The following is a 27,124-nucleotide window of genomic DNA, read 5'->3' on the forward strand; positions in this document are numbered from 1 at the left end:
TTCTAAAGGAATGCCCCATGCTAGTCAGTTATAGCAAAAACAGTCTTGTTAACAACTTAAAGACAGATTTATTGTGGTTTAAGTTTTTCTGGAGTACAGCTTATTTTTCCAGATGATGATTCTTGTATTCTCACAGCCCAATCCTATGCATGTCTACTCAGCAGCAAGTTCCATTGAGTTCAATGGGGCTTACTCCTAGGAGTGTGGATAGGATTGCAGCCTCTGTTAGTATCTTTCTATTTTTGGACTGGAATCCCCAAAAGTTCTATATCGCAAAAGTTCTATATCACATATAGCAGGCATGTCCAACAGGTAGATTGCGATCTACCTGTAGATCGCGGAGGGGTCAGAGGTAGATCGCCAGCCCCACTTGGCTCCATCTCTCCAGCAGCTTGCCCCGTTGCTAGGAGAGAGCTCTCCTGCCGGCAGGTCGTCTGCTGAGGGCTTGCCACCGCTGCTGATCCTTTGGCTGTCTTTTTTCCCTGCCTGCGGGAATCTTGCCTGCGGGTGTATTGGGAGCGCTTGTTGTTTTCGTGCCAATAGTTTGTGGGTACACCAGGGGGTCATTGCCTGCGCCCTGCGACGAGACGCCACAGGCCCTCTGTAGACAGCATGACGACTTCCCAGATTTCCTTTCTTACCACTGCATCATTCGCCAGCAAGTTTTGGCAAGCAAGAGACTCAATACAAAGACTGTCATGGACATCACTTTCAAAATTGTAAATTCAGTTCATGGAAGATCACTTCAAAAACAGCTTTTCAATCTTACTCTTGAGGAAGGGGTAGCGGAAATCAATTTGCACACAGATGTAAGGTAGCTAAGTAGGCACAAATTTCTGCAAAGATTTTGTGATTTGCTGAATGAAATAAGAAGTTCTTTGAAGGAGGGGGAGATGACCAAGCAGAGTTGGAAGATGAGGAGTGGTTATGTGATCTGGCATTTCCCACTGACTTTACAGGTGAACTAAGTGATATGAACCTTGAACCACAAGGTGAAAACAAATGCATTGGCGAGATGATGAGTAGTTTCATCCTACAAGAACAAATTTGAGCTAATGATGACTGACCTTGCAAACAACACTTTTGATCATTTTCCTAATACACAGGACCATCTGGGACAATATCCAAATTTTGTTTTTTCAGAATGAGAAGTATGTGACAGAAATCTGTTCTGTTATCCAGAAATTCGAAAACAGATTCTGTGACTTCCAAAAAATTGGAACAGTTGTGGAGTACTTGTCATACCCATTCAAAGTAGATGTGGACATTAAAGAAACTGCAGCTGCTATCAGTAAAAATTACTCATTGAACAAGCCATCTCTTGAAAAGGAAATATTAACCCTTAAAAATGACATTTTTCTCAAGACCCGTGCTGAGCAAGAATCGTTTTGGAAGCTAGTGCCTAGAGACAAATTTCCCAACTTGAGAAGATGCAGTGAAGCTGTACACTCCTGTTTCGGTTCAACTTATTTGTGTGAATCTGCGTTTTCCCATCTGAAAATGACAGAGTACACAACGTTCCAACATGACAGTTGAACATCTCCAGGATTCCCTGAGACTGGCCCTCACGCAATATTCACCCAGCTTCAAAAAGCTGGTGGATGAAATGCAGGCTCTGATGTCTCACTAATGAGCAGAGCAAAATATTAAAGATTGTGCAAGATCAGCCTGGATCAATACTTGACCTAAATTTAACACAAATTACTCAATAAAAGTTAAAGAAAGTTATTAAGACAGTTAAAGAAAGTTATTACTCAATAAAACTTTAAGAAAAAATGTACTTTCCATTTCCCCTCGCAGTTCTTACTGGATCTTTGTCTCTCTGTTTTGTTTTTGCTTAATTTGCTTAACAGCTGATCACATCCAAGTAAATGACAGAAGGTTCATTAAAAATGGGGGGGGGGAATCCTCCAACTTTATTGGGTTAAAATTTAATTTGAAACTAATTTGAAACTTAATTTTCATGGTGGCAGATCACTGGCACTTTTGGACGGAAAAAGTAGATCATGACCTGTTCGAAGTTGGACATGCCTGACATATAGTATCACATATATAACTAATAGTTCTATATCACATATTGCAATATGCACACTAGTCCTTAAAGTGCCACAAGACTCCTTTTAGTTTTTGTGCATATGTCACAGTTGCCTTATGTGACATAGGGCACAATCCTAACCAGGTCTACTCAGAAGTAAGTCCTATTTTGTTCAATGGGGCTTACTCTCAGGAAAGTGTGGTTAGGATTGCACCATATACACATAAGGTTGGCAGGGGGTACCCCCTCCATCTGTCCACTTGTCCCCACTACTCCTCCACATTCAGGATTGGAAAAGGAAGAGGGGGTATAAAGTGGAGGAGGGAGTGTGCAGGAGAGTGTGCTATAGTCTGCTGCTCTCCACAGTTCCTTTTCTATTCCATCCTCCCTTTCCAATCCAGGAGCATGAGGAGAAGAGGCTGGCACATCCCTAGGTAATTGGGGGATAGTATCTGGCATGCCAACTTGATCTCCAGTAACTCCTGGGTTGGCCCTGTGACCAGGGTGACCAGATGTCATAATTGCAAAAGAGGACAAGGCACCTCAAATGTAGGACATCCAAGTAAAATGTAGGACATGACAAAATAAAAGCTAAAAACACTCATATTTTGATTTCATGAGGTTAATTTAAATACTTTATTACTTATAGTTTTAAATTTAAACTACAATAAATTGAGTGCTCCTTTCTGGAGTGGAAAGGCAGGATATAAATTCTACTACTAAATAAATAAATTACAAGAAGGCTATGTGCTGGTTGCAGGGATCTGCTCATAGGCCTCCAGAACACAAGAATAAAAAGAAGACACATCCTGGAAAAAGAGGACATCTAGTCACTCTGCCTGTGACTCAGTACAAAAAGAACGGTGAATGTTGTCCTTATTGAAATATTTGTATCCCCACCTTTGGACTCCATGGAACGGCAAGGCAGTTGACAGATTTAACTCAGAAATGGGAATTAAGACAATCATAAACGGCAGCCAAGCGCTACAAAGAAACAAGGCAAAAACTCAAGCAAGTGGTTTCTTAGAAGGGACCATGGATGTAATTTCTGTTTCCTGGAAACCAGCCCAGCAGCAAGTAGGAAAAATAATTCCACGTGGCTGGATTGGTGGAAAGCAAAACCAACAGTAGAGCAATAGCTGTAAAGGCAGCACAAAAGTATGTCCTGTTGTTCAAGCAACAAGTGACCCTGAAAGTGACTCTAAAAGTGAGTTGGCAACCCAGAGATCACCCAGATCTAAATGGTCCCAAAGAAAGCCACAGACCTGGTGTTCAGACATGACATGAAACATGCACGTACAGACATACACACACCCAGCTTGTACATGTCATATGACCCTGGATCATGTGATTGCAGAAACTTAATACTAGCTCTTTCTCCCATCTCTCCTCCACCCCCCCCAAGACCTTGGTAGGAAGCCTCCGTTCTCCCCATGCCATTGGTCAGCAGGGCGCATCTCGGTGCGCAATTGGCCACCTTTGGCACTTCCTCATGCGCCATTGGCTGCTTTGGGAGCTCCGGGCTCTGCCTATCTTTCCACTTGGAAAGTGACATGAAGTTAGGTCCGCAGCCAGGACTGCCGCTGGCCGGGATCGTAGGTGGAGTTTCAGGGCTGGCTTGGGGGGGGGGGAGGGAGTCAGAATTTGAGTTGGGAAGCTTGACGCTGGGGGGGAGGAGTCTCCGGGGTTCCCAGGAGTAACCCCTAATGGTTAGAGCACAGAGCCTAGGAGCAAAGGCTGGGAAAGGAAGGTGCATTCGGGACAAGGTGTAAGGGGAGTGGTGCCTAATGATTACAGCAAGGGGCGGTGCATGTGTGCAAGCGCTGGGACTAGGAGGAATCGGGAAGGGAGTGAGGTTCTATGGTTAGACCGCAGGGGGAGGGAGGGGGAGTGGAGAAGAGGTAGATCCCAGAAATCCTGGGATCTGTGGGGTGCATTTTGGGACGGGAGGGGTTTAGATTTCTAATTGCAGGGCTGGGATGTGCTGGAGGAGCAATCCTAATAATTCCAGAAGAGGTGCTGGGACTCCTGGATTCTTGGCTCAGAGACTGGGGGTGGCGCAAGGCAAGTGGGTGAGAACAGGAGGGCTAAGAAACTAGGCAGTCCTGGGTTTTCGGGAGAGTGCAGTGGTTAGAGCAGCCTGCGATGGGCGACCCCGAGGAGATATTTGGGGGTGATGGGGACCCCAGCCCTGCCCCTTATGAGGAACTGGTCACTGCGTTGGCTGGGGGGTTGTATGGAGAACTGGAGCGGCTGGTAGGGGCCCACGGATCCGGAGCGGTGTCAGGGCTGCTGCCCCAGCTGGTCTCGGTTCTGGAGTCACTGCAGGGGGCTTGTGGGCAGGTCCGGGAGCGGGATCAGGCTCTGGAACGACTGCGAGAGGACCGGCTGCGGCTGCTGGAGCAGTATGAGCGGGAGAGAACTGGACGAAAGAGGGCAGAGGAGGTAGGTGGGAACGGATGGATTGCCTCTTGTGCTCCCTGGGGCATTTGGTGGGCCGCTGTGAGATACAGGAAGCTGGACTAGATGGGCCTATGGCCTGATCCAGTGGGGCTGTTCTTATGTTCTCTTTGGGCAGGACTCTTGCAAAGATGGTTACATTTCAGCATTGATTTAGTCTCATCAGGGTGCTGGGCAGGGCAGACAGAGAAGGGTCACATCTCTGGCCAGAGGGCTTGCAAAATTGGCTGGACATCAGAATTGCCTGGCAGGCCACTCTGGGGGAAAGCACTGGGGAGAGGGTGAGGACTCTGCCCTTCTCCCCCTCAGCATCTCAAGACAAGTGGAGACCAGGTGACTGCCCAGGTCAGCACTTCATAGTGGACAGCAAAAGTCTCAGTACCAAAGTGGTTCATGTACTTCTGCAGCTCAGGAAGGCCTGATGCTGCTATAGGGAGGCAAGAAGCGTCCTGTTGACAGTGGTGGCATAGCTATAGGGGCTACAAAGCGGTAAGTTTTGCAGGCGCCTGAACACGCCGTGCAAACGGCCCCTCCCCTTCGGAGCCACTCAGGCAGACATTTGTCTCCGTTTTGCTTCCACCACCTGGAATGGCTCTGAAGGGAAGGGGAGATGCGTTCAGGCACCTACAAAACTTAGTACTTTGCACCCCCTCTGGCTACGCACTGCATCAACAGTCAGATGTATGCATCAGACTACTGTTACAAGCTGACGAACTGCCTGTCCCCTAACCCCCTGTATCTGGCAATGGAAGGTATACAGGTGTCCCCCAAAATCTTCTGGGTATCAGAGGTACTGACAGATCCACCATCACTATATTAATGTAAACCCTCATTGTTGCTAGTTGCTTGCCACTGCAACATCCTATGGCAGGGAGTTCCATGGATCAACCACATGGCACGAAGAGGTGCTTCCTTAAAGCTGTAGCCCATCTGTTTCAGCAAATGTCCCAGTGTTTGGGTGTTCTATGGAGAGAATGAATAAAGGGAAATTATTCATTCTCTCCATGCCATTCATGGTTTTTAGAATTTTTTATCACCTCCCCTCATACACACTCCCCTTTATTTCAATTTCTGAGCCTTTCTTTGAAAAGACAGGTCTGTCCATGGTGTGAGTCGTGTGTGGTCTCCAAGTTCAGCAGGCATATGCTTCTGAGAACCAGCTGCAAGACCACAGTGGCAGGGAGAAGTGATGGGAGAGAATTCTGCCTTCCTCTTCTAGGCATCCTGGTCAGCCACAGGATTGAATAGGCCTTTGGGCTGATCCTTATGTTTCAAGGATCCTTGTGTTCTTGCATAAATGATCCATAGGTTTTCCCTAGATAATGTTCATGTTGGATGTGATGTATCGGAGATTAGTCAGCCATAGTCGGCTGGGACATGGGGTGGCGGCAAGACTGATGGGAAAGAAAAGATGGAATGGGGAGGCTGTCAGCAGGTTGCAGGTGGGACTGGCAAACCTGGGGAGTTATGGCCTGCTGTTATTAGCGATGGTGCCTGGGTTACCCACCTTCCCGAAGGGCCACCTGTGGAAAGAGGGAGTCTAGATTTGGGGAAAGGATGGAGTGGTTGCTTGGACTTCCCAATTCTCTTCCCCAGCGATTCATGGAGCTGGAAGATGCCCTGGAGCAGGAGCGCAAGGCACACGTGCTGTCGGTGACGCGGCTGGAGGGGCAGAGCCGTGCCCTGGATTTGAAAGCGCGGAGTTATGCAGACCAGGGTGAGATGCTCTGTGTCGAACCAGCCTCATTCTGCAGCGGAAATGCTGCAGTCCCAATACTGATGTATGACTATCCATTGCCAGTTCTGTGAATAATCTGCATTTGATAAGGACGCTCTAATTCTCTCTTAGTCTAGGACACTGGTTGCCAGACTGGAACTGGATGAATTTAAGCAGCAGTCCTCTTGCTGGCGTCTCTTCCCCATCTTCTGCTTGATACCTCCCCATGCCCATTCTCAAACATGCTCAATCTTGCACCCTTCCCCTGTCTCCCACTCTACCTCTTAAGAGCTCTGGCTGGGCCAGTCTATCCTGTTTGCCAAGACTGAGGTGTAAGGAAGCAGAGAGCAGTACAGCCTCTTCCAAGAGTACACTCTGGGTTCTTTGCAAACTGGGGCATTAGAAGGTGGTCATTGGATCACCAGTGTTGTCTGCTTGGACTGCCAGAAGGTCTCCATTCTGGGCATTCCCATGGCGAGTGGGAGGAGCCACTTACATGGCGCATTGTGGCGCTTGCCATACTTACTCTGCTGCTGCCCCCTCTGGCTACGCTTCTGACTATTATACACAATTATACACAATTAACATACCTCACAGGGTCACGTGAGGATGAAAGGAGTGGGAGGAACCCTGGCAATTGTCCTAAGCTCTTTGGAAGGCAGTATATAAATGGGAAAATATTATAGTTTTCTGGGCTTAAGTCTTGGTCTCTACATGCAACTGAAAAGACAGAGATAGCAGAAGGAAGTGGACCTCTTCAAACTGGTTTGGAAACACATTCATGAATGCTCTCCTCCGGGGGGGGGGGGGGAACAGCTAAACTTTATAAGCAGAAGTCTAGCCCTGAGAGAGCAACATTCTCTCTCTGATGTGCTAGTGTTTTATTTGCGGACATGTTTTTGTCAGAGGGAGCCTTCAAAAATGGCATCCTCTGTTTGCATTCTGTAGCTCCAAATGGTCGAACTCCCTAGATGTCCCTGCTCTTTCCCTAGATGTGTTTCCCTGACTCCAACTGCATTGTCCTTCAGTTCTGTCCTGTCTCTGGTGCCTTCAAGGGATCTTAAAACTAGTTTTAAAAGCGGTTTAAATATGTACTATATAGAAATTCCTCTCTCTGGGGTTTTCTTTGCAGTGGCCAGCCTGGAAGAACAAAAATCTTCCCTCCTGAAGGAACTCGCATCTCTCAATCAGACCCACACAAAGGTACCTTTGGCCTGTAGCAGACTTTTCTGGTCTGCTCTCTCTTCTCCGCTTGACCTGACCTCTCCAAACCAGGCATCAGTCTCACTTCCTACTCTGTTCCTTACAGATGGTGCAAAGCTACAAGGAACTGAAATCGCAACGGGTGGCATTGGCTAGTATGGGCCAAGCTGCGACTCCATCTGCAGAGGCAAAAAGGTGTGGAGAAGGAAGTGGGCTGTTGAGGCTCAGGGTTCAGAAGAGGGTAGCAAGAGAAGGGCCCACCCACTGAACAGGGTAGATGTTTGTCCAAGATGCCAAAGTGGTCAAGTGTGTTGCAAGGCCATCTGCAACCTTCCAGCACAGTTGCATCTGCAAGTGAAATAACAGAAGGCTTTCTTGCAGTTACCTATCAACACCAAGGCCTGCTGCCTCCCTATATGGAGTCTGTGCCAGTACATGGACCTCTTCTTCAGCTACCTACCCAGAATGTTCAGTAGAATAAATTAACTTCTTATCAGAGAATGTCTCACATTTACAAACAAAGAAGAACAACCAAGTAGAAAATATGAGGTCCTGAAACATGGTTACTTATATTACACAAAAGTTAAAACCACACAGCTGTAGATCTAAAGACCAAATGAAAATCCAGCTTTAAACTAAAATAACAAGTCTCGAACTGGCAGTAATAAAGTGTGATATGCGGAATTAAAATGGCCTAGGTCAATGAAAATGTTTCTACCTGGTACTGAAGGGTTGCAAGCATAAATGCTGGGGGTATGGACCAACGGAAGGCGTCCTTTCAGCAAGGTGCCGCTACAGAAAAGGCCAATAATCTTTTGCACCTGATCTCAGCAAGTGGCGGAACCAGATCATCTGGGGCTCACCAGATCATCTTAAAACATGGGCAGGACAGGAACAGGTGACCCTAAGCACTCTGGCCCCAGGCTATAAACTCCTTTTCCCTGTGGTAGGGTGAAGTCCCTGCTAAGCCGTGCACCCCCACCGTTCCTTCCAAGCACCTCAGATCCTGGCCCTCCTGAATCACCTCATCCCCAAGAGGTAAGTTCCTGAGCACTGCGCTGGTTGTTGGCTCTTGGCGAATGAACATGGCAGCGGATGAGGAGTTTGGTGTGGGGGTGTGGGGTGCAGAGGCACGAAGGAGTTAATATCTTTCAACGGTTTCTGCCTCCTCTCAGGAACCTGCAGGGATTCAAGAGCTTCCTCATGTAGAGAAGACGCCCCAGAGAGATGCAGAACGAAATGACTTTCCCTTGGCTCAAGAAATGGTTCAGCCAGTGACAGATGGTACGGATGGGGGTTCTGTGCCTTTTCCTCTTTAGAATAAGCTTTCAGGCCAAGTCAGACGATTGGTCTATGCAGCCCAGGGCTCTCTCTTCTGCTATCCAAAGTTTTGTGCAGAGGCAGTGGTATAGCTACAGGGGAGGAGAGCACAATAAGTACTGGAGGCGCCGCAACACCACTCGCGGCTGGAGCCACTACAGGCAGCAACCGCAACCACTGGTTAGAATCATGTGATCATTCACCATACGCTGGCCACATGGGCTTGGAGCAAAGAATGCCCTTCCTTGGGAAGAAGGAGACCTCCCACTGGAGAATGGGAACCTTTTTGATCATACCCTTTGAAAATTTTATGTTTCTTCTGAGAGTTATGGTTCTTTTCTATGTTCTTTGCTAGAACATAGAAACATTTCATATAACATAGAACATTTCATATAAATGAAATGAGGGGAAGAAAAAAAACTTCCCCTGGAGTGACCTTGCCCACATTCTGAGGTGGTTGTCTGCGGCCTTCAGCCATGTGTTGAGCCCTCTGCAGGTGAATTTCTTCTGCAGGTGAATCGCCAAAATTCAATGACGTAACACAGTTAGGGGATGGTACAAAACATTTGTTTCAAGGTTTTTAGTGACATGCAACTCATAAGTGTTTACTTGGAAGGACGTCCCACAGAGATAAGTGGGGCTTTCTCCCAAGTTAATTAATGTGCATGGGGTCACAGCCTTAGGCTGCCATCTTGTACACACTTTCCAAGAGTGAAACCCACTGAATTAAATGGGACCTACTTCTGAGTAAACCTGTTGAGTATTGTATTGTTAATTAATCCATTGAATGCCAGCTCGATTTATTGTAGCAATTGATAATTCCATTGCTTGTTATCTTTGCTTCTCCTTCCCTTCTATGTGTTGACTCCTCTGCTATCAACATTTAGATTATAAGCTTCTTTGGTGCAGGGACTTGTCTGGTTTGGGTTGGGGTTTTTTTTTTTGGGGGGGGGGGGTTAGGAAACTCAGTACAGTGTCATGGACATTGATGGCACTAAAAGTTGTTCCTGCTGTAAGTATATAGGCGTTAACCATTGTAAAACGGGTTGCAGAATGGAAGAGCTTTATAGAGATTAATACGTTACAAATAATGACCTATAATGAAGCAATAAATGTGTTGCATTCCTGTTCCCCCCCCCCTTTCTTTCTTCAGCCTCGCAGGCCCAAAAGCATTCCTTGGACCTGGATGAGCTCCTGAGCTCTACTCCAGAATTGGGACCTGACCCACAGCAGCCAAGCAGGTAAGAGGAATGTGTTTAGTTTCAGAGCTCTAGGTCTTGACAGACAGCACAAACTGGCAACATGTGAATGACCTATGCATGAACACTGACTGCACTGTCCCCTAGTAGGGTGAGGGAACTCCTGCTCCCCTCAGTGTCTGCATGACCACATTACTCCCTAATCCTCTAGTGTTTCCTCTTTTGCCTTCACCCTTCACTAATGTCCTTATTTCAAGACCGTTAGCCCTTCTAGCCATCATTCCTGCTGCTTTGGAGGACCACGTACCATCTTATTTGATGGCCAAACAGGCAGCTTCCCCTTCTGTTCCTCCCTGATGGAGGTCAGCGTCATGAGAGCGATACGCAGCTTGTTCTCTGTGTCTCCAATGACTAGGGGTCACAAAATCCTCCACAAAACTGTTCCCTAGTTTCTGTCTGTGGTGTCAGAATGTGGGTGTGTGTTCCCAGAAGAGGGGTGGGTGGGTACTCTTGTCTATTTGTTTGTCTGTCTGTCTGTCTCTCAGCCCCCTGAGTACTGCCCTCGAGCGCAACACGGTCTCACTTTTCGCCGAGGTCTCCGGTCTCAGCCCTGAACTTCTCAGTGACATGGATGATGGTGCTGATTTGCAGGGTAGGTGCCTTCTTCTTCCAAGTGTGTTCTTTTCCTGCTAGGACCTCCAAGCTCCTGTTCTCCTCCCTGAGGACCCAGGAGTCTTGCCTATTCTAATCAAGTGGGCATCACTCCAGAAAATTGGGTTCCCTCTGTCCACCCTGTGAGAAATTTGAATCTGAGGCACAATTCAGTGATGTCTGTGTTTTTGATCATCTTTGCAGGGGATGCCTTAGAAACTCTGATGGCTGAGAACATGCAGCTACAAGAGGCACGGTAAGAATCAAGCTCCACCTTTCCGGACTTTCTCCCTCCACATATCTCCCCCCCCCCCATACTGTCTGCTTAACATCTAAAGGTCCCAATCCTATTCTTACCCATGTGCTGCTTCTGTTGGTGTGACTGCCATAAAGCAGTCAGCACCAGTCGTAAAAGGTGCTCTGGCAGTGTGCTCAGTAGTGCGCTGCTGGGAACACTGGTGGGAAGGCCAGAGCCTTCCTGCTAGTGCCAGTGGATTTGGATCCACCTGCTGCCAAAGGTAAGGTGGTGGGGGAGGCAAGAGAGGGTGGGGGAGGGCAAAATGCTGCAGCAACTTTTTTCTGATGGGTTATGCCTTTTTATTTCGTTGTCTTTATTGTTCTGCTGTTACTTGTTACGATAGTTTGGTGGTTATTATTTCATTGACTTTAATGTTGTTAGTTGCATTAATTTCTTTGGACTAGATAGCATGGTATAAGTTCTTTAAATAAATAAATGGATGCAGCCAGATGCCTCCTGGAAGGAAATGCTCCAGGACGTCCTTGTTGAGGATGCTTTACATGGCAGGCATTGAAAGAGCATTTAGATTATTGAAAGGGCCTGCACCTCATCAGGGTCGGATCCTGTGCATCCCCTTGGGCCATCCAGCTGGTCCCAGGTTAACGCCTTGGTGTCTCTTGCCAACCCATCTCCAGGATCACCTTGGATACTGCCCGCCGCCATCTGATTGCTCGTGTGGAGGAGCTCAGTGAGGAGCGTGAGTTGCTACGGATAGAGCGTGATGGCATATCTGGGGCTCTGAGTCGCTGCCAAGCCCAGTTGAAGGAGACGGAGTCAGAGCTTAATCGGTACATCCTTGTAACCGCTCTCCCTGCTATGATGCAGCCATGCTGTGTCCATCTCCTCTGCTTCTCCTTATGCAATCAGGGAGGAAAGCAAAGGGAGGGGTCAGGACACGCATGCCATTTTGTGTGTGGGACAGGTTTGGGGGATAAAATATTGTCTGAATGGGCCATTTCCTGAGCTGGTGATTGGAACAATGAACTATGTGGCATTTAATACTTAGCAGGGAAAGAGGACTCCTTCCTCCCTAAGTCATCAGTCTGCATAGTTTTTTTTTTAAGAAATGTGAGCTTATATTGTTGCTATTTAATTTAAGAGTGGAAAAAATCTGATACCAGTGCTGTGGAAATGGCAACCAGCCTTAGAGGAATTCCTCAGTGGATTGAATTTTTCCTTCCCAAAGATGCTTCTAGCTGGTTAATGTATGCATTAACATATGTATCCCATACTTCACTCTGGGCCTCCAGAGATCCATTGTGGGCAATGGAGACCGTTTCCAAGATTTGACCAAAGAAATTCTGGCTGCTGTCATTATGGGACACTGAGACCTTCTGTTGACTCTCATTACCTGATTGAATATGCCCAGCATTTCAGCTGTGTTCATGTCCTTTCTTGTTCTAGAATCCGACGGGAGTTTGAAGAAACAAGGCGCCAGAGTGATGATGGGGAGGTAACTGGGATGGCTTCTAGTGGGACCTAAGACCTTATGTGTCTGCTTTTCTATGGAGTCAGACCTTTGATCCATATGACTCAGTATTGGCCACACTGATTGTGGGTCTTGTGGGTCTCAGACAAGGTTCTTCCCCAGTCCTACCTGGAGATGGTGCCAAACTGCAAAGCATGTGTTCTGCCACTGAGTTGTAGCCCCTCCCCTATGGCTCCCCTATGGGCTCTGTGGAAGGGAAGGCCCTTCAGAGTTACCCCAAGGCAGAGGTGGGACCCTGGGCTCTCTGTAAGGGAAGCATTCATAGCCATGTGCTGTTTTGTCAGGATCCCTCTCTTCCTCTGCAGGCTGACGGAGGCCTGTCCCGGCCTCAACGGTTCACCCGGGCTGAGATGGCACGCGTGGTGATGGAGCGCAACCTCTACAAGGAGAGGCTGATGGAGCTGCAGGAAGCTGTTCGCCGTACTGAGCTGCTAAGGTCAGGTGCATGGAGAATAGCAGGTCTTGCATGAGGTTTGTGGGAAGGCAGGCAAAGCAGGCCATGGTGGATCCTGTGCCCCCTTCAGCTCTCTGGCCTATGGCCTAACTGAATTTGCTGCCTAGTGATGGCTGAATCCCCTTGGACTTGACTTGTAATTGGGCTGAGAAATGTTATTTTCCTAAGAAGTCAGATGAGAGCTCAGTTATTTCTGAGCCTTTTTGGACCTGATTGCCCTCCTGATGATATCAGCAGAAGTATGGTGGGCTCCAAATTCCTCTCTCCCCAAATTTCTTTTTTTTCTGGCTTCAAGGGAGGCAAAGGAGGTATAACAGCATACCAGGCATCAAGGCAAGGGGGAGGAAAGAGGGAAAGCTGTCTCATTTCATCCCCACCATCGCAGCCATAGCTAGCAAGTGGGTAGGGATGAGAGTGAGGGAGGAGTCCTTCTCTATTTTGGATCAAAGTCCAAGAATAACAATGGGATTGTAATGCTTACCTTGGAGGAGAGCATTGCAAATCATTGAGGCTCACATGCCTGATCTCGTCTGATCTCAGAAGCTAAGCAGGGTCAGGCCTGGTTAGTACTTGGATGAGAGACCACCTGGGAATACCGGGTGCTGTAGGCTTATACCATAGTCTTTCGAGACTGAAGGTTGCCAACCAACCAACCATAGTCCAAACCAGAGAAACATGAAGCTTGGTGACATCACTGATGACCTCAAGTGCCATCTAGACATCTTCCCACTGCCCCCATGGTTGGAGCTGAGAGAGGGTGGCTTATTTAAAGTTACTCAGTTTGTGACTGAGGAGAGATTTAAACCAGTGATTCTTGGCTCACAGCCCATGCTTGTAACCACTAAGAGACAACCGGTTCTTATTGTTAGTCAGTTAGGGCAACCCTGTGTTTTAACAGAGTGTAGCCAAGAACTAGCTGCGCACGTGATTTGAATTATCTATTTCCTTTTACTAGCCGTATGGACAAAGCAGCCCTCCAGATTGGAAGAGGGAGAAACAAAGCTCCTGTGCAGCAGCAGGGCAGTTCCTAAATAATTGTTTCTCTCTCTCCAGGGCTTCGCGGGATGAACAGGCAGTTCAGATGAAAAAGTCATCCTTCTGGAAAGTGTAGGTGCCAGCGAACATCTGCTCTTCTAGCCACAGCTGCGAGTACTTTGCAATTCTGCCATTTCAGTGCCCAAGTGTGGTATTTGGTATTGGATGCAGAATTTAGTATCCTAGGAGTATCATCTTTCTTTTTCTTTTTTTTAAAAAAAACACAAAGCAGATTGCTAAAACTTATGGTGACAAAGATTGACCTGAAAGAGTTTGAAAGGACAAGTGCTGGTCAACCCTGAGAAGCTCGTGGCAGGGCTAAGATTCCAGTTTTCTGGAGGGTGGGCCTTAATTGCCATTCATTGCTATTTCCTCCCCCCCCCAACCCAAGAGCAGAATAAAATTCAGCAAATAAGTTTTTCCTATGTTTCATTTATATGGGTTATACATATTGCAGAATTCCTCTGTACTTGGTACAGAAGTTTGTGTTCCCTTGGTACAGAGTAGTAGAGTGTTGATAGCACTCCCTGCCCATTCTGTTTCTCCTAACCATGTTGGTTCTCTACCTCCCCCTTCCAGCTTTGATCGCTTATTTAGCCCCTCCGACTCTACAGAGAAAGTTCCTGCATCCCCCCTACCACCAGGGAGGGCCCGGTCTAGCCCCAGCAGCCATGGGAAATTGGGACAGAATGGAGGGCAGTTATCTCCAGCATTGAGATACATCCCACGAGCTACGTCACCGTCTGAGTAAGTTGTGCAGAAGGGAATACACAATTTAACTTCAAGCTACTGGACTTCAAGCTGCTAAATGGTTCTTGGTGTCATGTGATGCTGCCTTATTCCAAGTTGGGCTTTTATTCCAACTAGCTCAGAGTCACCCACTCTGACTGGCAGGTGCTCTTCAAGGGCTCAGACAGAAAGGTTTTCTGAGCCCCTATCTATTTGGTATCCGGCAGGGCCGACACTTCCCCGCAGCAGAAGCGTCGAGATCTGTACAGAGAGATCCGCTCACACATCTGGCATGAGCATGGTCGGGCACAGATCCACGGGTGGAGCCAGCCACCTGCACTTCAGGTGAGCATATTTGTGTGCACATAAGTCATGTGCATCTACCAGCTCAATGTTGTGCATGCCTACTCAGAAGTAAATCCCATTGATTTAAATGGACATTATTCCTGCCTGACAGCCCAATCCTGGGCTGCCTGGCACACGGGACTGCTGGGTTGCCAAAAATGGCTGCCACCATATCCTGTGTGCACCAAGCAGCCCACAGTGGCTCCACTTTCATCCCCTTCCCCTGGGTAAGGGAACTAGCCACACATGGGGCTACTCGATTCTGTGGCGGCTCGTGAGTCAGTGCAGAATCAAGGAATCCCTTAAGAACATAAGAACAGCCCCACTGGATCAGGCCATAGGCATCTAGTCCAGTTTCCTGTATCTCACAGCGGCCCACCAAATGTCCCAGGGAGCACACCAGATAACAAGAGACCTGCATCCTGGTGCCCTCCCTTGCATCTGACATAGCCCATTTCTAAAATCAGGAGGTTGCACGTACACCTCATGGCTTGTAACCTGTAATGGATTTTTCCTCCAGAAACTTGTCCAATCCCCTTTTAAAGGCGCCCAGGCCAGACGCCATCACCACATCCTGTGGCAAGGAGTTCCACAGACCAACCACACGCTGAGTAAAGAAATATTTTCTTTTGTCTGTCCTAACCCTCCCAACACGCAATTTTAGTGGATGTCCCCTGGTTCTGGTGTTATGTGAGAGTGTAAAGAGCATCTCTCTATCCACTTTATCCTTCCCATGCATAATTTTGTATGTCTCAATCATGTGTGGCCCGACAGGGCTCAGGATCTCCTCCTACCCCACTCCCTGCCCTGCCTTGCCTCCTCTCCTCCCTCCCCCACCTCCCTCCACCCTGGAATGCCTCCTCCCTGCCTCCACCCACCCCCACTCACCTCCACTTCCTGGTGGTTCAGGCGAGTTGTCAGGCAGTGTACCATGGGCCCAGCACCGGAGCTGGGCTCACAATAAGGCTCACAAATGTGCCTTATGATACGTTTGCAACAGTGCACGCTGGTGATGAGCCGGTGTGCACAGAGCAGGATCAGTCCCTGAGTGAGCTAACTACGTGAGTCCCAGTTCTTGCGCATTGATTTTTTTGCATGGCGACCAGTTCTGTGTGTGCTCATTGCATCTGACAGCTGGCAGTCAGGCAACTTTCTCTTGCAGAACTGATGTTTATGTATGAAACTAGTGCATGCGTGAGTCTCATAGCAGTATAGCTGCCTTGGTAGGCTGTATTCCTCCCATTCCCACAATAGGAACCATCCCTGTTTAGAAATGGGCATCCTGCAAGGTGAGTTTCCACATGGTAAGAATTCAGCTGTCATTCCATTGCAGGGCCATGACCTGTCGTTGGGGGGTGTTGATGTGCCTATGCTTTTGCAGCCACGGATGCTGGACCAGAAGGATCCTAATACCAAGGTAACAAAGCACTGTTTCTCATATGTCTGATAGTGAAGCAATGCTTTTTTTAAATGAATTAAAACTGGAGGCCAGTGACACCCTTGTGACCAAGAGTTTCAGAATGTATATATTGGAGGGAGAATGACCTCCCTTCAGTGGAGCCAAATCTGGTGCAGTGACTCATGTAGGGACAAAATGGGCAGGCAGCCTTGCTGGAGGGTAAGTAATTCTGCTGCAAGTTTATATTGGGGGTGATGGAAACACCTCCGTTTTGCTCCCCCTGCCCAGAATGGCTCCAAAGGGGAGGGGCTGCTGGCACACTGAGGTGAGGCTCCCTGCAAAATTTAGTGCTTTGCACCCCCACTAGCTATGCCACTGGATGGGGGGAAATGGTTTTATTTTTTTGCAGATTTTGGTGTTCTCCAAAACTGAGAAGTACAGAAAATGGCGTTATGTGTTTTTATTCCAAATTTACATTATAATTATAAAAATTATAATCACTTTAAAAGTGTACTAGGTAGGTGATATAGGTGGTATAGTGTCAGCAGATGCAGCCACAGTCATTACCCACGCACCCCATTAAATAATAAATAAAAACCAGATAGAACAGATTTTCCCCCAGATGTTATGATTTTTTTTTTTAACAAAAATGAGAAGTGCAGAACGCAGTGTTATGTGTGTTTATTTCATCAGATATTGACTCTCACTTCTAGTGATGGATAATTCACACCTGATTCTGCAGAATTAGCAGGGAAAGCTGATGAGGAGGCAAAACCAGGGCAGTGGCTCATTCAGAGACACATTGGGAAGCCTCTCTGTATACATGCATAGGATCTTTGGGGTTCACAGGAACCTTCATTAATTATTTTTATACCTTGTGGCTATTCTTTCATTGCACACTAGAGCACCTAGTGCACCAGCTGGGGAGTTGTTGTGACTAAGGCACTTGATATCAGATTGGAGGGAGAGGGGTAGCTCTTGTATGAACACAGTTGTTCATGACACAAGGGGTCAGCAGCCAATCTTTCAGTGTCCCACTTGTCTCTCTCTCTCTCTCTCTCTCTCTCTCTCTCTCTCATTGCAGCTCTGGTGTGCTGCAGCATCAGTTGGACCTAAGACCCTGGACACCGCAGAAACCGTAAATATCTTGAAAGGCCAGCAGCGCTTGTGGTTTGAGGCCCTATAACTTCTCAAGTCTAGTCTTGTGAATTAAGTCCATTCATGTTATTTATCTCTGTGTGTGACAAAAGAAGAAAACTGAGTGTGGGTCTGTGTCTGGCCAAGGCCAGCCTTCTGATGAGGCTGGGTGACAGTAGCATAGCCACAGGGTTGGTGGTGCGCTAAGTATTGCAGGTGCTGCAACACGCCGGGTAAGCGGCCCCTCCCACTCACTGTCAGAGCCATTATGGGCAGCAATGACAACTGCTGTCACTGCCCAGAATGGCTCCGATGGGGACGCTTACACAGCGTGTTGCGGCGCCTGTGAAACTGACTGCACCGCCACCCCTGTGGCGCGCACTGCTAGGTGAAACAGCCCCCTGAGGCGGTGAGCTTGCATGTGACAGCAGATTGGCAAGGGCTGCCCCACTTGCACCCTGCTCCTGCCCACCAGCTGTCTTTGCAGCTCTTCCCTTTTGCCTGCCAGCTGGACCCAGCCCTGTTGCTGCTCCTCTTTCCACTCAGTGAACTTTAAAAGGGAACACATCAGACCTGGAAGAGAAAGTGCGTGGAGGAGAGTGGGACACGCTCCAGGCTACTGGGAGCAGTGACTTGCCATGCAGCTGTGGGGGTGGGGAGCTCAGATAGGGGAGGCAGGCCTTGGGCCAGCTCTGAGAGTGGCAACAATTGAGGTGATTTTTGAAAATAACACACAAGTCATAATTTAGAAATTGCGCGGGGCGGGGGGGGGAGGGAGTTGTTAAGTCCCATCTCCCTGCTGACTCCTCTTTCTCTTGCCTGTAGGGTGAACCTCATCAGTGCTTTACTGGCAGCTCTCAGTTGTGGGTGGCCTCTGGGACCCACTCAGCAAGCGAAGTCACCCTTTTCGATGCCCAGAACCCAAACCAGCTCTTGGAACATTTTGTGTTGCCTGGGGTTCACATCCTCTCCATTGCATGTGTGCCTGGTCAGTGTGGGGAATGAGGAAACAGGGGGAGGGGGCTTATCTCAGCCAAAACTTGAGGTGGAGCTGTGTACTGGGGTGGGATGGGAGACTGGCACTCCTGAATGCAGAATAGTTTCAATGTACTGTGGTCCAGTTCAGGCATCATATCCAACTGTGGCTTGGTCTCCTTCCCTTGTGTGCTTACACCCTCATTTCCCAGTTCACAGTCAGCTGTGATATCTAAATTGGGCAAACTTTGGTTACGGCAGATGTTGCTTGTCTCCAAACTAGAAGTGGAAACCCAGTTTTAACCAGGGTTCCAGTCCTGGATTGGAGGCAGACTGGGGATAGGAGTCATGAACAGAGTGCTCATTGTCTGCCCACTCAAGATTTGCACTCCTCCAACCCTCACCTAAGCAAAGGTCCCGTTCCCTTGAGAGTCTCCACTCATTCTCATTTGCTACCCACCCCTTCCTCCAGATCTCTCCTCCAAGCCCACCTGGTACTGATCTTGTGGGGTTTCTAAGCATGTCTTCCAATGTTGCTACCTCTCTGACAAAACGGTTTACCCTCTCTCTCTCTGCTTTCCTCCCACCAGGCCTAACCGTGCCTGGCAGTGAGGGCCTGGAGCTAGAGCCAGAGATCCTAGAAGACCCCCTGGCACCTGGATCTGACAGTGAGGATGAGATGCCAGAGATGGAAGCAGTTGGCACAGAGTCCACCGTATGGTTTGGGACTCAGGAGGGCTGGTAATTGAGACCAAGTTTGAGTGGGGACGAAACAAGGGTGGGGGAGGCTTTGCTGTAGCACCCCATTTTTTAATCAATCACTGACAAGCCTTGCCAGTGGCTGTGCCTGGCTATTATAAACAGGAGCTGGTCACAGCTCCACATTTTCTGAATGTTTACCAAATTTTTGCAAACTCTGTCTCCTGATCTTCACTGTGTAAGTCTTGCTTTCCTTCTGGGGCTTTGAATACATTATTTACATCCTTTCTTTATAGAGGCAATAGATTTGTTCTCTTTTTTAAGATCTTGGAAACTAGCCCGGAAACTGGCCACTGACAGTTTTACACATGCCCTGAACAGAAACAGATGAGGCTGCTCGAACTAGTGTGTGGTGAAACAGCATCTAGGCTACAAAATCCATGCCTACCTGCCTCTTTCTGTTCTCTCCAAGCTTATGCCCCACAACCTCTTCAATGCTTTGTTGCTCCTGATGTCTGCCGGTGCTCCAGTCTCTGTATTATGGTAGCCATGGGGTACCACCTATTTATTTAGACTGGGAAACGTGGCAGCCAAAGCTGAAGTGCTGGTTGCCAATGAGGACAGCAGGTGTATTGGGAGGCAGGCTAAGGGTGGGGAGGATGCTGTGGGTGGGGGCTAGGCAGGGAGCCTCAGGAAGCTGCACTTTTGGAATCTCTCTTTTCACTGTTTTTCGGAGCATCTACATTCATTCTGCTGAGACCGACTGGCGACACTGCCGGGGCAAAGTGCAGCTGAAGGATGCCGTCCATTGCATTGTGTGAGTAGATGGCTGTGCTTTGGTCTTTTGGGAGGCCAGGAAGCCCTGCTGCTTATGCCTGTTGGAAGTTACTTGCCTTCCAGCTCTGGCACCAATGTTGCAACCTTCCCTGCCTGACCCTGCCCTTTCTGTGTCAGCCATGCCCAGGGCCGAGTCTCTGCTGCACTCGGGGATGGATCTCTTGCCATTTTCCATCGAAACACAGGTATGTCCTGCTCCTTTTGATTCCTTCCTGCCCTGACTTCCCTTGGATTGAGGCTTCCTCCTCCCACGTCTAACCCTTTTTTTCCTCAGTGCGGAATTGGGACCTGCGCTCTCCACGTCTGGTTGATCTGGGAAGGCCCCGGCGCTCCATCCGTTGTGCCATCCCTGTGCTCGACCGGCTGTGGTGTGGTTATGGAAACCGAGTGTATGTCGTGGATCCTCGCACTGCTCGCATCCAGGTGAGCCCCTAGAGCTCCAGGAAGGTGCTTCAACCTCTGGAGGCCACTTGGCAGATTGAGATGGGCAGATCCCTTAGGATATGCTCACCAAACTGGCCTTGGCCTTACTCTAAGGCAGCTAGATCTCAGTGTAGGGTCGCTGCCCTGGAGGGGCCTGGAGCAGGCTTGTTCCACCCCCAGGGAGGCCTCAGATTGGCTGAAGGGGTTCCAGCACCCTTGTTCTCCTCCCTAGCAGAGCTGCCAAACCTAGCCTAGGAGCAGGAGCTGTTGACCTCACAGCTCCCTGCTTCACACTGACTGCCTCGCATCCCTGGCCTCCCTGTTTTATGGAGCAAGCCCGCTCCCTTTGGCCCCTCCCCTTCCTCCAGGTGGGGCAGAAAAGGCCTTTCTTGTCCCTGGCTTGTTTCCTGCAATGTTCCTTGTTTGCCCTGCCAGCCCCCTCTGGCTGGTTGGGGTGAGCCAACCTGCTTTGCCCCCTTCAAGGGCAGGGAAGCCTCCCCACCCTGGGCATGGGGTGCCTGCTCCAGGGTAAGTCGGGGGGGGGGCAGGGCATCTGGGAGGGGCCCCGACACTCAGGAAAGACTCATCAATTGATATTGGCCATTCATGGTGAAATAGGTGAATCTGAAGGAGCAATTGCTGGAGTCTAAAAGGATTCTGCAGTAATCTGGTTCCAAAAGAGCTCATATCCAAATATACGGCTTTGATACTTTGGGATGCTGCAGGAGTAGAAAGCAGAATCAAGCCAGCTATCCTGAGATAAATCTAATAGGAAGGAAGATAAGGAGAAGAAGGGTCTAGCGCAGTGGTTCTCAAATGTTTTAGCACTGGGACCAACTTTTTAGAATGATAATCTGTCAGGGCCCACCAGAAGTGATGTCATTAACCTGTAAGTGATGTCATGGCTGAAAGTGACATCAAGTAGAATTTTTAACACCCTCCCATGAAAAATCAAATTAAGTGAGTAAATTAAAAGTTTACAATAAGTATAAACATTTATTTAAAATAAAGAAGAACCCTCCTAATCCTGCCAAGCAGGTGCTGATCTTTTTAAAAAAAATTCCCCAAACATTCCCCATACCAACACTTACCTAGAACTAAACCCCATTGACTATCATTGTTAAAAGCATATAGAGTAGCCTGTTAAAAGTAAAGTTCTGTCACATTTCCCCAAATGCAGTGAAATACCATGTTAGTATTGTCTAATATAGTAAAAATAAAATACACATTGAAATGAATGGGGAGTCATCTGAAATTGGCTTGCAGTACACCTAGTGGGTCCCAACCCATAGTCTAAGAAACATCGGTCTAGTGCAGTGTTGGCGAACCTATGGCACGCGTGCCAGAGAGGGCACTCCGAGCCATTTCTGTGGGCACGCGCGCTGAGCCAGGCAGCCTGGAGAGGGGCGCTGAAGCTGCTGCCTCCTCTCCCTTCACTCCGTTGCCCCGAGTTTGCTTCCCTCCCTGTTTTTCCCTTCCCCAACTCTCCAGCAGGCTCAGCCAATCAGCATCCAGCAGACTCCTGGCTTTTTCTGTTAGAATGGCTCAGGGCCCTTCACTGGCTGAAGACCAGCCAATCCTGAGCTGCTCTCCTCCTCAGCCATTTGAACCTTTGTAGCCCGCCTTTCCAATTGCCCACTCAGTGCCAGGAGAGGCTTTTCCTCCGCAGCACAGGCACAGCTGGGGGTGAGCAACACAGCCAGAGACAAATCCTGCGTGTCTACTCAGAAGTAAGTCCCATTACAGTCAGTGGGGCTTGCTCCCAGGAAAGTGTGGCTGGGATTGCAGCCTCAGAGCCCAAGCCCATGCAGGTCTACTCAGAAGGAAGTCCCATTGCAGCCACCCCTTCCCTGCCAATATTTCCTTAACCAGCATGTAATTAGTCTGTGGAACTCTTTGCCACAGGAAGCAGTGATGACAACTTGCCTAGATCCCTATAAGAAGGGATTGTACAAATTTCTAGAGGAAAAATTCATTACGGGTTACAAGTAATAGTAGGTAAAAGATGTTAATGTACAAGTTGTTTTTTCTAAACTAAAACCTCAGTATTCAGGTTAAATTGCTGTGTTGGCACTTTGCGATCAATAAGTGGGTTTTGGGTTGCAGTTTGGGCACTCGGTCTCTAAAAGGTTCACCATCATCAGTGGAATAGTTTCTAGGGCAGGCTTTGCAAAATCTTCTGAGTCTCCTCAGGAAGAAACTTGAACTTTGTAGGTGGTGCTTCTGCTTGGGACAGCTTGAGAGGTGCAGTTGGCCATTGGCCACACCCTGATTTTTCTTCCCTTTTTCCCAGCGATACTTTGAGGTGACTTCACACCCTGAAAGCCAAGTGCGGCACTTGGTGGCGGTCAACAGTGGTGTGTGGGTCTCTGTTCGGCTGGACTCCAGTCTGCGCCTGCTCCATGCAGAGACTGGGCAGCCTCTGCAGGAAGTGGAATTGGGGCCCTGCATCAGCCGAATACTTGGTGAGTGACTTGGAGGCAAAGTGTTCAGCTTTTGGAGCAGACTGGAGTAGAATAGTGAGCAATTGCTCAGAACTCAGAGGGGCTGCAGAATTCTTGTATTTGGGGTGGGGGAGGTAAAGCCAATGTTAGGGGAGGGAGGAGTGGATCTGGCAGCAGTCACACATTCCCCCTCACCACCTCAGTACCTTCTCACGTACTCCCCTCCTCAGGAGCACTCAGAGCGTATGCGAGCCATTCTGTGCAGCTAATTTTTGGTTTTTTTCCCCCCGCAAAAAAAGTGTTGTTGTCATCGTGACATTTGCACACCATCTTTTTGCTGGTGCAATCAAGGCAGCTTACAACTGAAAATACTAAAATTTGTTTGCTAGATTTCTTCCAAGGAGCTAAGGGCAGTAAATGTAGTTTGCTCCCTGATCCTACCTACCCCAATTTTGGTATCACAACAATCCTAGGAAATAGGGTAGAGTCAAACCTTTATCTCGGGGGTGAGGCCAAAAGCAATTCTCCAGCTTTATGGTCTCTGGAGCCTTTTCCACCCCTAACACCCCTAACCCTGAGACCCCTGGGTCTCAGGGAGCCCCAGGGCTCCAAGGAGCACAAATTGAGAAATGCCAAGTAAAAGCAAAGTTACTCATTGGTTTTATGGCTGAGTGTGGATTTGAACTTGATGGCTGAGTATCTTTGGACTTTGTTCAATGTTCTAACCACTGCAACACACTGCCTTTCAATACACTCTAGCCCACCTCTCTCCTCTCTCTTTCCTGTTCAGGGAACAGGAGGTGCAGAAGCTAGAACCTCATCAGGGAAGGGGGAGGCAGCATTTGGCATGCCTGCTCAAGCACTAGGAGGTCTTGGGCTGGCCCTGAGTAAGGAACAGGCAAAGCAGAGTAGAGGCTGAAGGCATTTCTGGGCCCCAAAGAGCAAGCAGGCCTGTCTTGATTGGCAGAAAATGATCAAGATACTATCCAGGGCTGACTGTTTCTGACTGAGGGCTGGAAGTTTCCATATCAGGCTCTCAGCCAGTCATGGCCTGTGAAATCCTTCCCAGAGATTCTGCTGCTTCTCAGCCTCCTATGGCAAGTCGGTGGCCTCGGACTCGGCCTCCTAGATGTAAATAAATGGATTGTTAGCGTCTTAATGGTTTGGGATTAGGTTTGGTTTGCCTGTTTTTAATGTAGCATCTCTTGCTTGTCTCTCACCTGGCCACTGTAGGACCCGACAGCCTTAGTTTAGCCCTGAACATCTCAGCACTTGGTGCTTTTGGAAAGCGGCTGTGGGTCGGCACATCTGGTGGCACCATCATCTCACTACCCTTCATTCCTGGTATGTGTGGAACAGAGCGTGGTCTCCCCTAGTGGCTATAAAAGAGCACATATCACTGCCCCCTGCTACCTCAATTTGTGAATTTTCTGTCTTCTTTCTCTGTTTGTAGAATTTGCCAGAAGCTCAGAATCTTCCTCCTCAAAGGGTGCCCCTTTCTGTGCCATAGAGCAAGCACAGATCAGCTACCACGGGCACAGGGATGCTGTCCGCTTCTTTGTCTGTGTCCCAGGTAATTGGCAGGGAAGGCTGAGTATCTGCTGTCATTGAGGATGATGTTGAGAGGATTAAAACATTGAGGAAGGACCAGCCACCAGGTACCCTGCATTCACTGGAAGGGTGTCCTGATCTGTGATCTCATGGCAGACACTACTGGTGCTTGTAGGATTATCTTCAGCTGGCATTCCTTCCAGCTTTGCATTTGTCTCAGGAATCTTGGGTTGGCAGAGGCAGCTGTAGCACGGTTGGTTCTTTCCTCTTCCTGCTTCTGGTGGCAATGGTGGAAGAAGGGGGCTGCTGCTGCCCAGATCTGGTGGAGATTGGAGTGCAGACTGGAGTGCTTCCATCAGCACCAGACTGGAAGGGGTGGAATGATGACATGGGGCACAGGGCTCCTGTCTCCCTTTCACTGCCCACCCAACCCACTGCTTAATACAAAACCTTCAATGGGCAGGCCATGCTTAAGGTGCTAAAGTTTATGCCTGCCCAGTTTCCAACCTGTATGGTGTAATTGTGGATTCTTGTAAGCCATACAGTCTCCAGACTTTTGTGTCTGTGTTCGCATTTTTCCCCCTTATGGCCATATCCGTCCTTTTGCTTCTTTAAGGCTGTATGAATCCATCCGCTTCTGAGAACCCCAAGGAGCAACACAAAGAGAAGTCAACCAAGCCATTCAGTTTGGTGCTGAGCGGAGGGGAGGGTTATATCAATCTCCGGATAGGTAAGCTCGGGAAGTGGGAACAGAAGGTGAGATCTCTGTATGAATTGCAGTCCCATCCCATTCCTGTCCCTGGCTATCCAGCTATTAGGTTTAGTGCCTTTTCTGGCCACCTTTTGCCAATGTTTTAAATTCTCCTCCCTGCCTAGGAGATGACACAGATGAGCACTATGGGAACCTGCTTCTCCCCAATCCACGCCTCCGTCGATCTGAACGAAGCCACCTCATTGTCTGGCAGGTGCAGGCCTGAGGCTGTGGCAGCGGTCAACATAGCTGCTGTTGGGTGGCATGTTTTGGCTTCCAGCTAGGAAGAAATGGCACAGTCACCATGTGGTGTTACCTTCCATTGCGCCTGGTTGGGAATTCGCCCTGTGGAGTCTGCAGCGTTGGGGTCATGAAGCGTTCTCAGGCTGGCGGTGGAGAAAAGAAAACATCATCTGAGCACCTGGATCTGTTCCCTGAATGGGCTCAGCAACAGTGCCTGCAGCTGATGGTCCCTTCAACCCTAATTTTTTAAATTATCTTCCCTGCTTTCAAACTGGATGAGTGCATTGCTGTTCACTAAATTTCCTGCCCCTTTACAGACTGCACCCTTTCAAATTCTGCTGCTTTGTTCCTTTCCCCCTAAAATGCACAACAATTTACCTCTTACAGCCCAGGTGAGGGAGAGCTGAGTGTTGGGCTACCTGAACCTTTGAGAAAGGTCTAGTGCAAGTTGAGAATAAAGGAAGTTTGTCTAGTGAATTAAAGCATATGAGGCTGAGAACCAGGACTTCTGGGTATCCAAGTACACTGGAGCTATGACCTTTGATCTTGATCCATTCTTTGATTCTACAGCCTGGGATATGAGGACATAAACAGATGAATCTTGAACTATGGGAACTGAAATGTTGAAAAAATAAACGTATTGACATAATTTGTAGCATTACTTGGAGAGACCTCAAGAGGGAGCTATCTCATCTCACAGTGCTGCCCTTTTGCTAGGAGCAAGAGAAGATATTCTGGTGCTACTGAGTTAATAGATCCTGCCTGGAGCTCTAGAGTGAGGCTAGACCAGGCTTCCGCCTCACTGGTAATTTCTCAGGGTCACTGCCTTGTGGTTCACCTGTCTCAGTTGGGGTAAGGGTCTCTGGCAGCATTCCAGGATCTGTTTCTGTAAGATTAATAAAGCTTTAATTGTTTTTTCTTTGGTCACACTGTTGTTTGCCTATTAAAGGGAACCTGGAGGTTTTCTAACATGAGAGATAAACTGTTTGCAAAGGGAGGTACAGTCCGTTTGGTCTTTTTTAAAGCAGACCTGATCTGCTGAATTAAATCAGAAATGTGCAGTGTTGTTTACCTTTTACTCTGGAGTTCCCAGGTAGCTGCAACTTTTATCTCTCAAGAATAAATAAACAGCTTGTTCAAATAAGGTTCAGTCAAGGGACAGAGTGTTGGAGGCAGGAGGGGAGCAGGCATGTCCCCATAAAATGGACCTTGGTGTAAACTTGTGGCTTCACAAGTTGGGCCAGTTAACAGTTTACTTTGGTCCTCAGACAGTACTTTCAGGCATCTGAGGCTGCAATGTTGCTGAAGCAAAGCAAATCTCCGTGCAAGAAAGGTGGGCTAGGAATAATTGCAGTGATGGGTGGCTGTAGATAAAAAGCCTTGCCCAAGGTTCTTGTGTGATTATGCTTTTAACTGCTGAATTTTGCTTTTAACATTTGAACGGGCTTCCTGTTGAATAATGCATTGGTTCCTCACGCCCCCTGGTGTCTGCGTTGACCGGCAGTGGTTCCCCAGAGTCTCAAGCAGATGTCTTTTCTCAGCAGCTGCCACTTCAGAATCTTTGGCTGGCAAAGCCTGGGACTGAACCAGGCCCTGCGGCAGGCAAAGTACGTGCAGGATTACTGAACTGAACGTTCTCCCTTTTTTGGAATGCCACCTCTCCCCCCCCCCCCCCACACACACCTCTAACACCAGTGTGTGCCACAACCCAAATCCCTGGCCCTACAATT

General features: G+C 48.5%; 1 protein-coding gene across 1 annotated transcript; it reads left to right on the plus strand.

Moving 5' to 3' along the window:
- Positions 1-3,994: 3,994 nt before the first annotated feature.
- On the plus strand, positions 3,995-26,321 carry LOC136654345 (C-Jun-amino-terminal kinase-interacting protein 4-like). Its single transcript, XM_066631308.1, has 27 exons — positions 3,995-4,480; positions 6,092-6,212; positions 7,345-7,415; positions 7,522-7,610; positions 8,366-8,453; positions 8,591-8,699; positions 9,889-9,976; positions 10,480-10,586; positions 10,790-10,841; positions 11,519-11,671; positions 12,288-12,336; positions 12,678-12,808; positions 13,880-13,933; positions 14,441-14,608; positions 14,818-14,935; positions 16,269-16,352; positions 17,419-17,472; positions 18,297-18,459; positions 19,037-19,187; positions 19,882-19,962; positions 20,100-20,167; positions 20,257-20,405; positions 22,699-22,870; positions 24,083-24,193; positions 24,303-24,422; positions 25,017-25,130; positions 25,277-26,321. Exons 1-27 carry the CDS (start codon positions 4,181-4,183, stop codon positions 25,375-25,377), a joined length of 3,066 nt encoding a protein of 1,021 aa, XP_066487405.1. The 5' UTR covers positions 3,995-4,180; the 3' UTR covers positions 25,378-26,321.
- Positions 26,322-27,124: the final 803 nt, after the last annotated feature.

Source organism: Tiliqua scincoides, chromosome 5 (assembly GCF_035046505.1).
Source record: "Tiliqua scincoides isolate rTilSci1 chromosome 5, rTilSci1.hap2, whole genome shotgun sequence".
Lineage (NCBI taxonomy): Eukaryota > Metazoa > Chordata > Lepidosauria > Squamata > Scincidae > Tiliqua > Tiliqua scincoides.

What these genes read in the sequence shown, in the direction of transcription:
- LOC136654345 (XM_066631308.1), top strand. Translation starts at nt 4,181, where the DNA reads ATGGGCGACCCCGAGGAGATATTTGGGGGTGATGGGGACCCCAGCCCT. An exon ending in TCAATCAGACCCACACAAAG is followed by an intron (nt 7,416 to 7,521) that starts GTACCTTTGGCC and finishes TGTTCCTTACAG; the next exon opens with ATGGTGCAAAGCTACAAGGA. An exon ending in AGAAGGATCCTAATACCAAG is followed by an intron (nt 16,353 to 17,418) that starts GTAACAAAGCAC and finishes CTCTCATTGCAG; the next exon opens with CTCTGGTGTGCTGCAGCATC.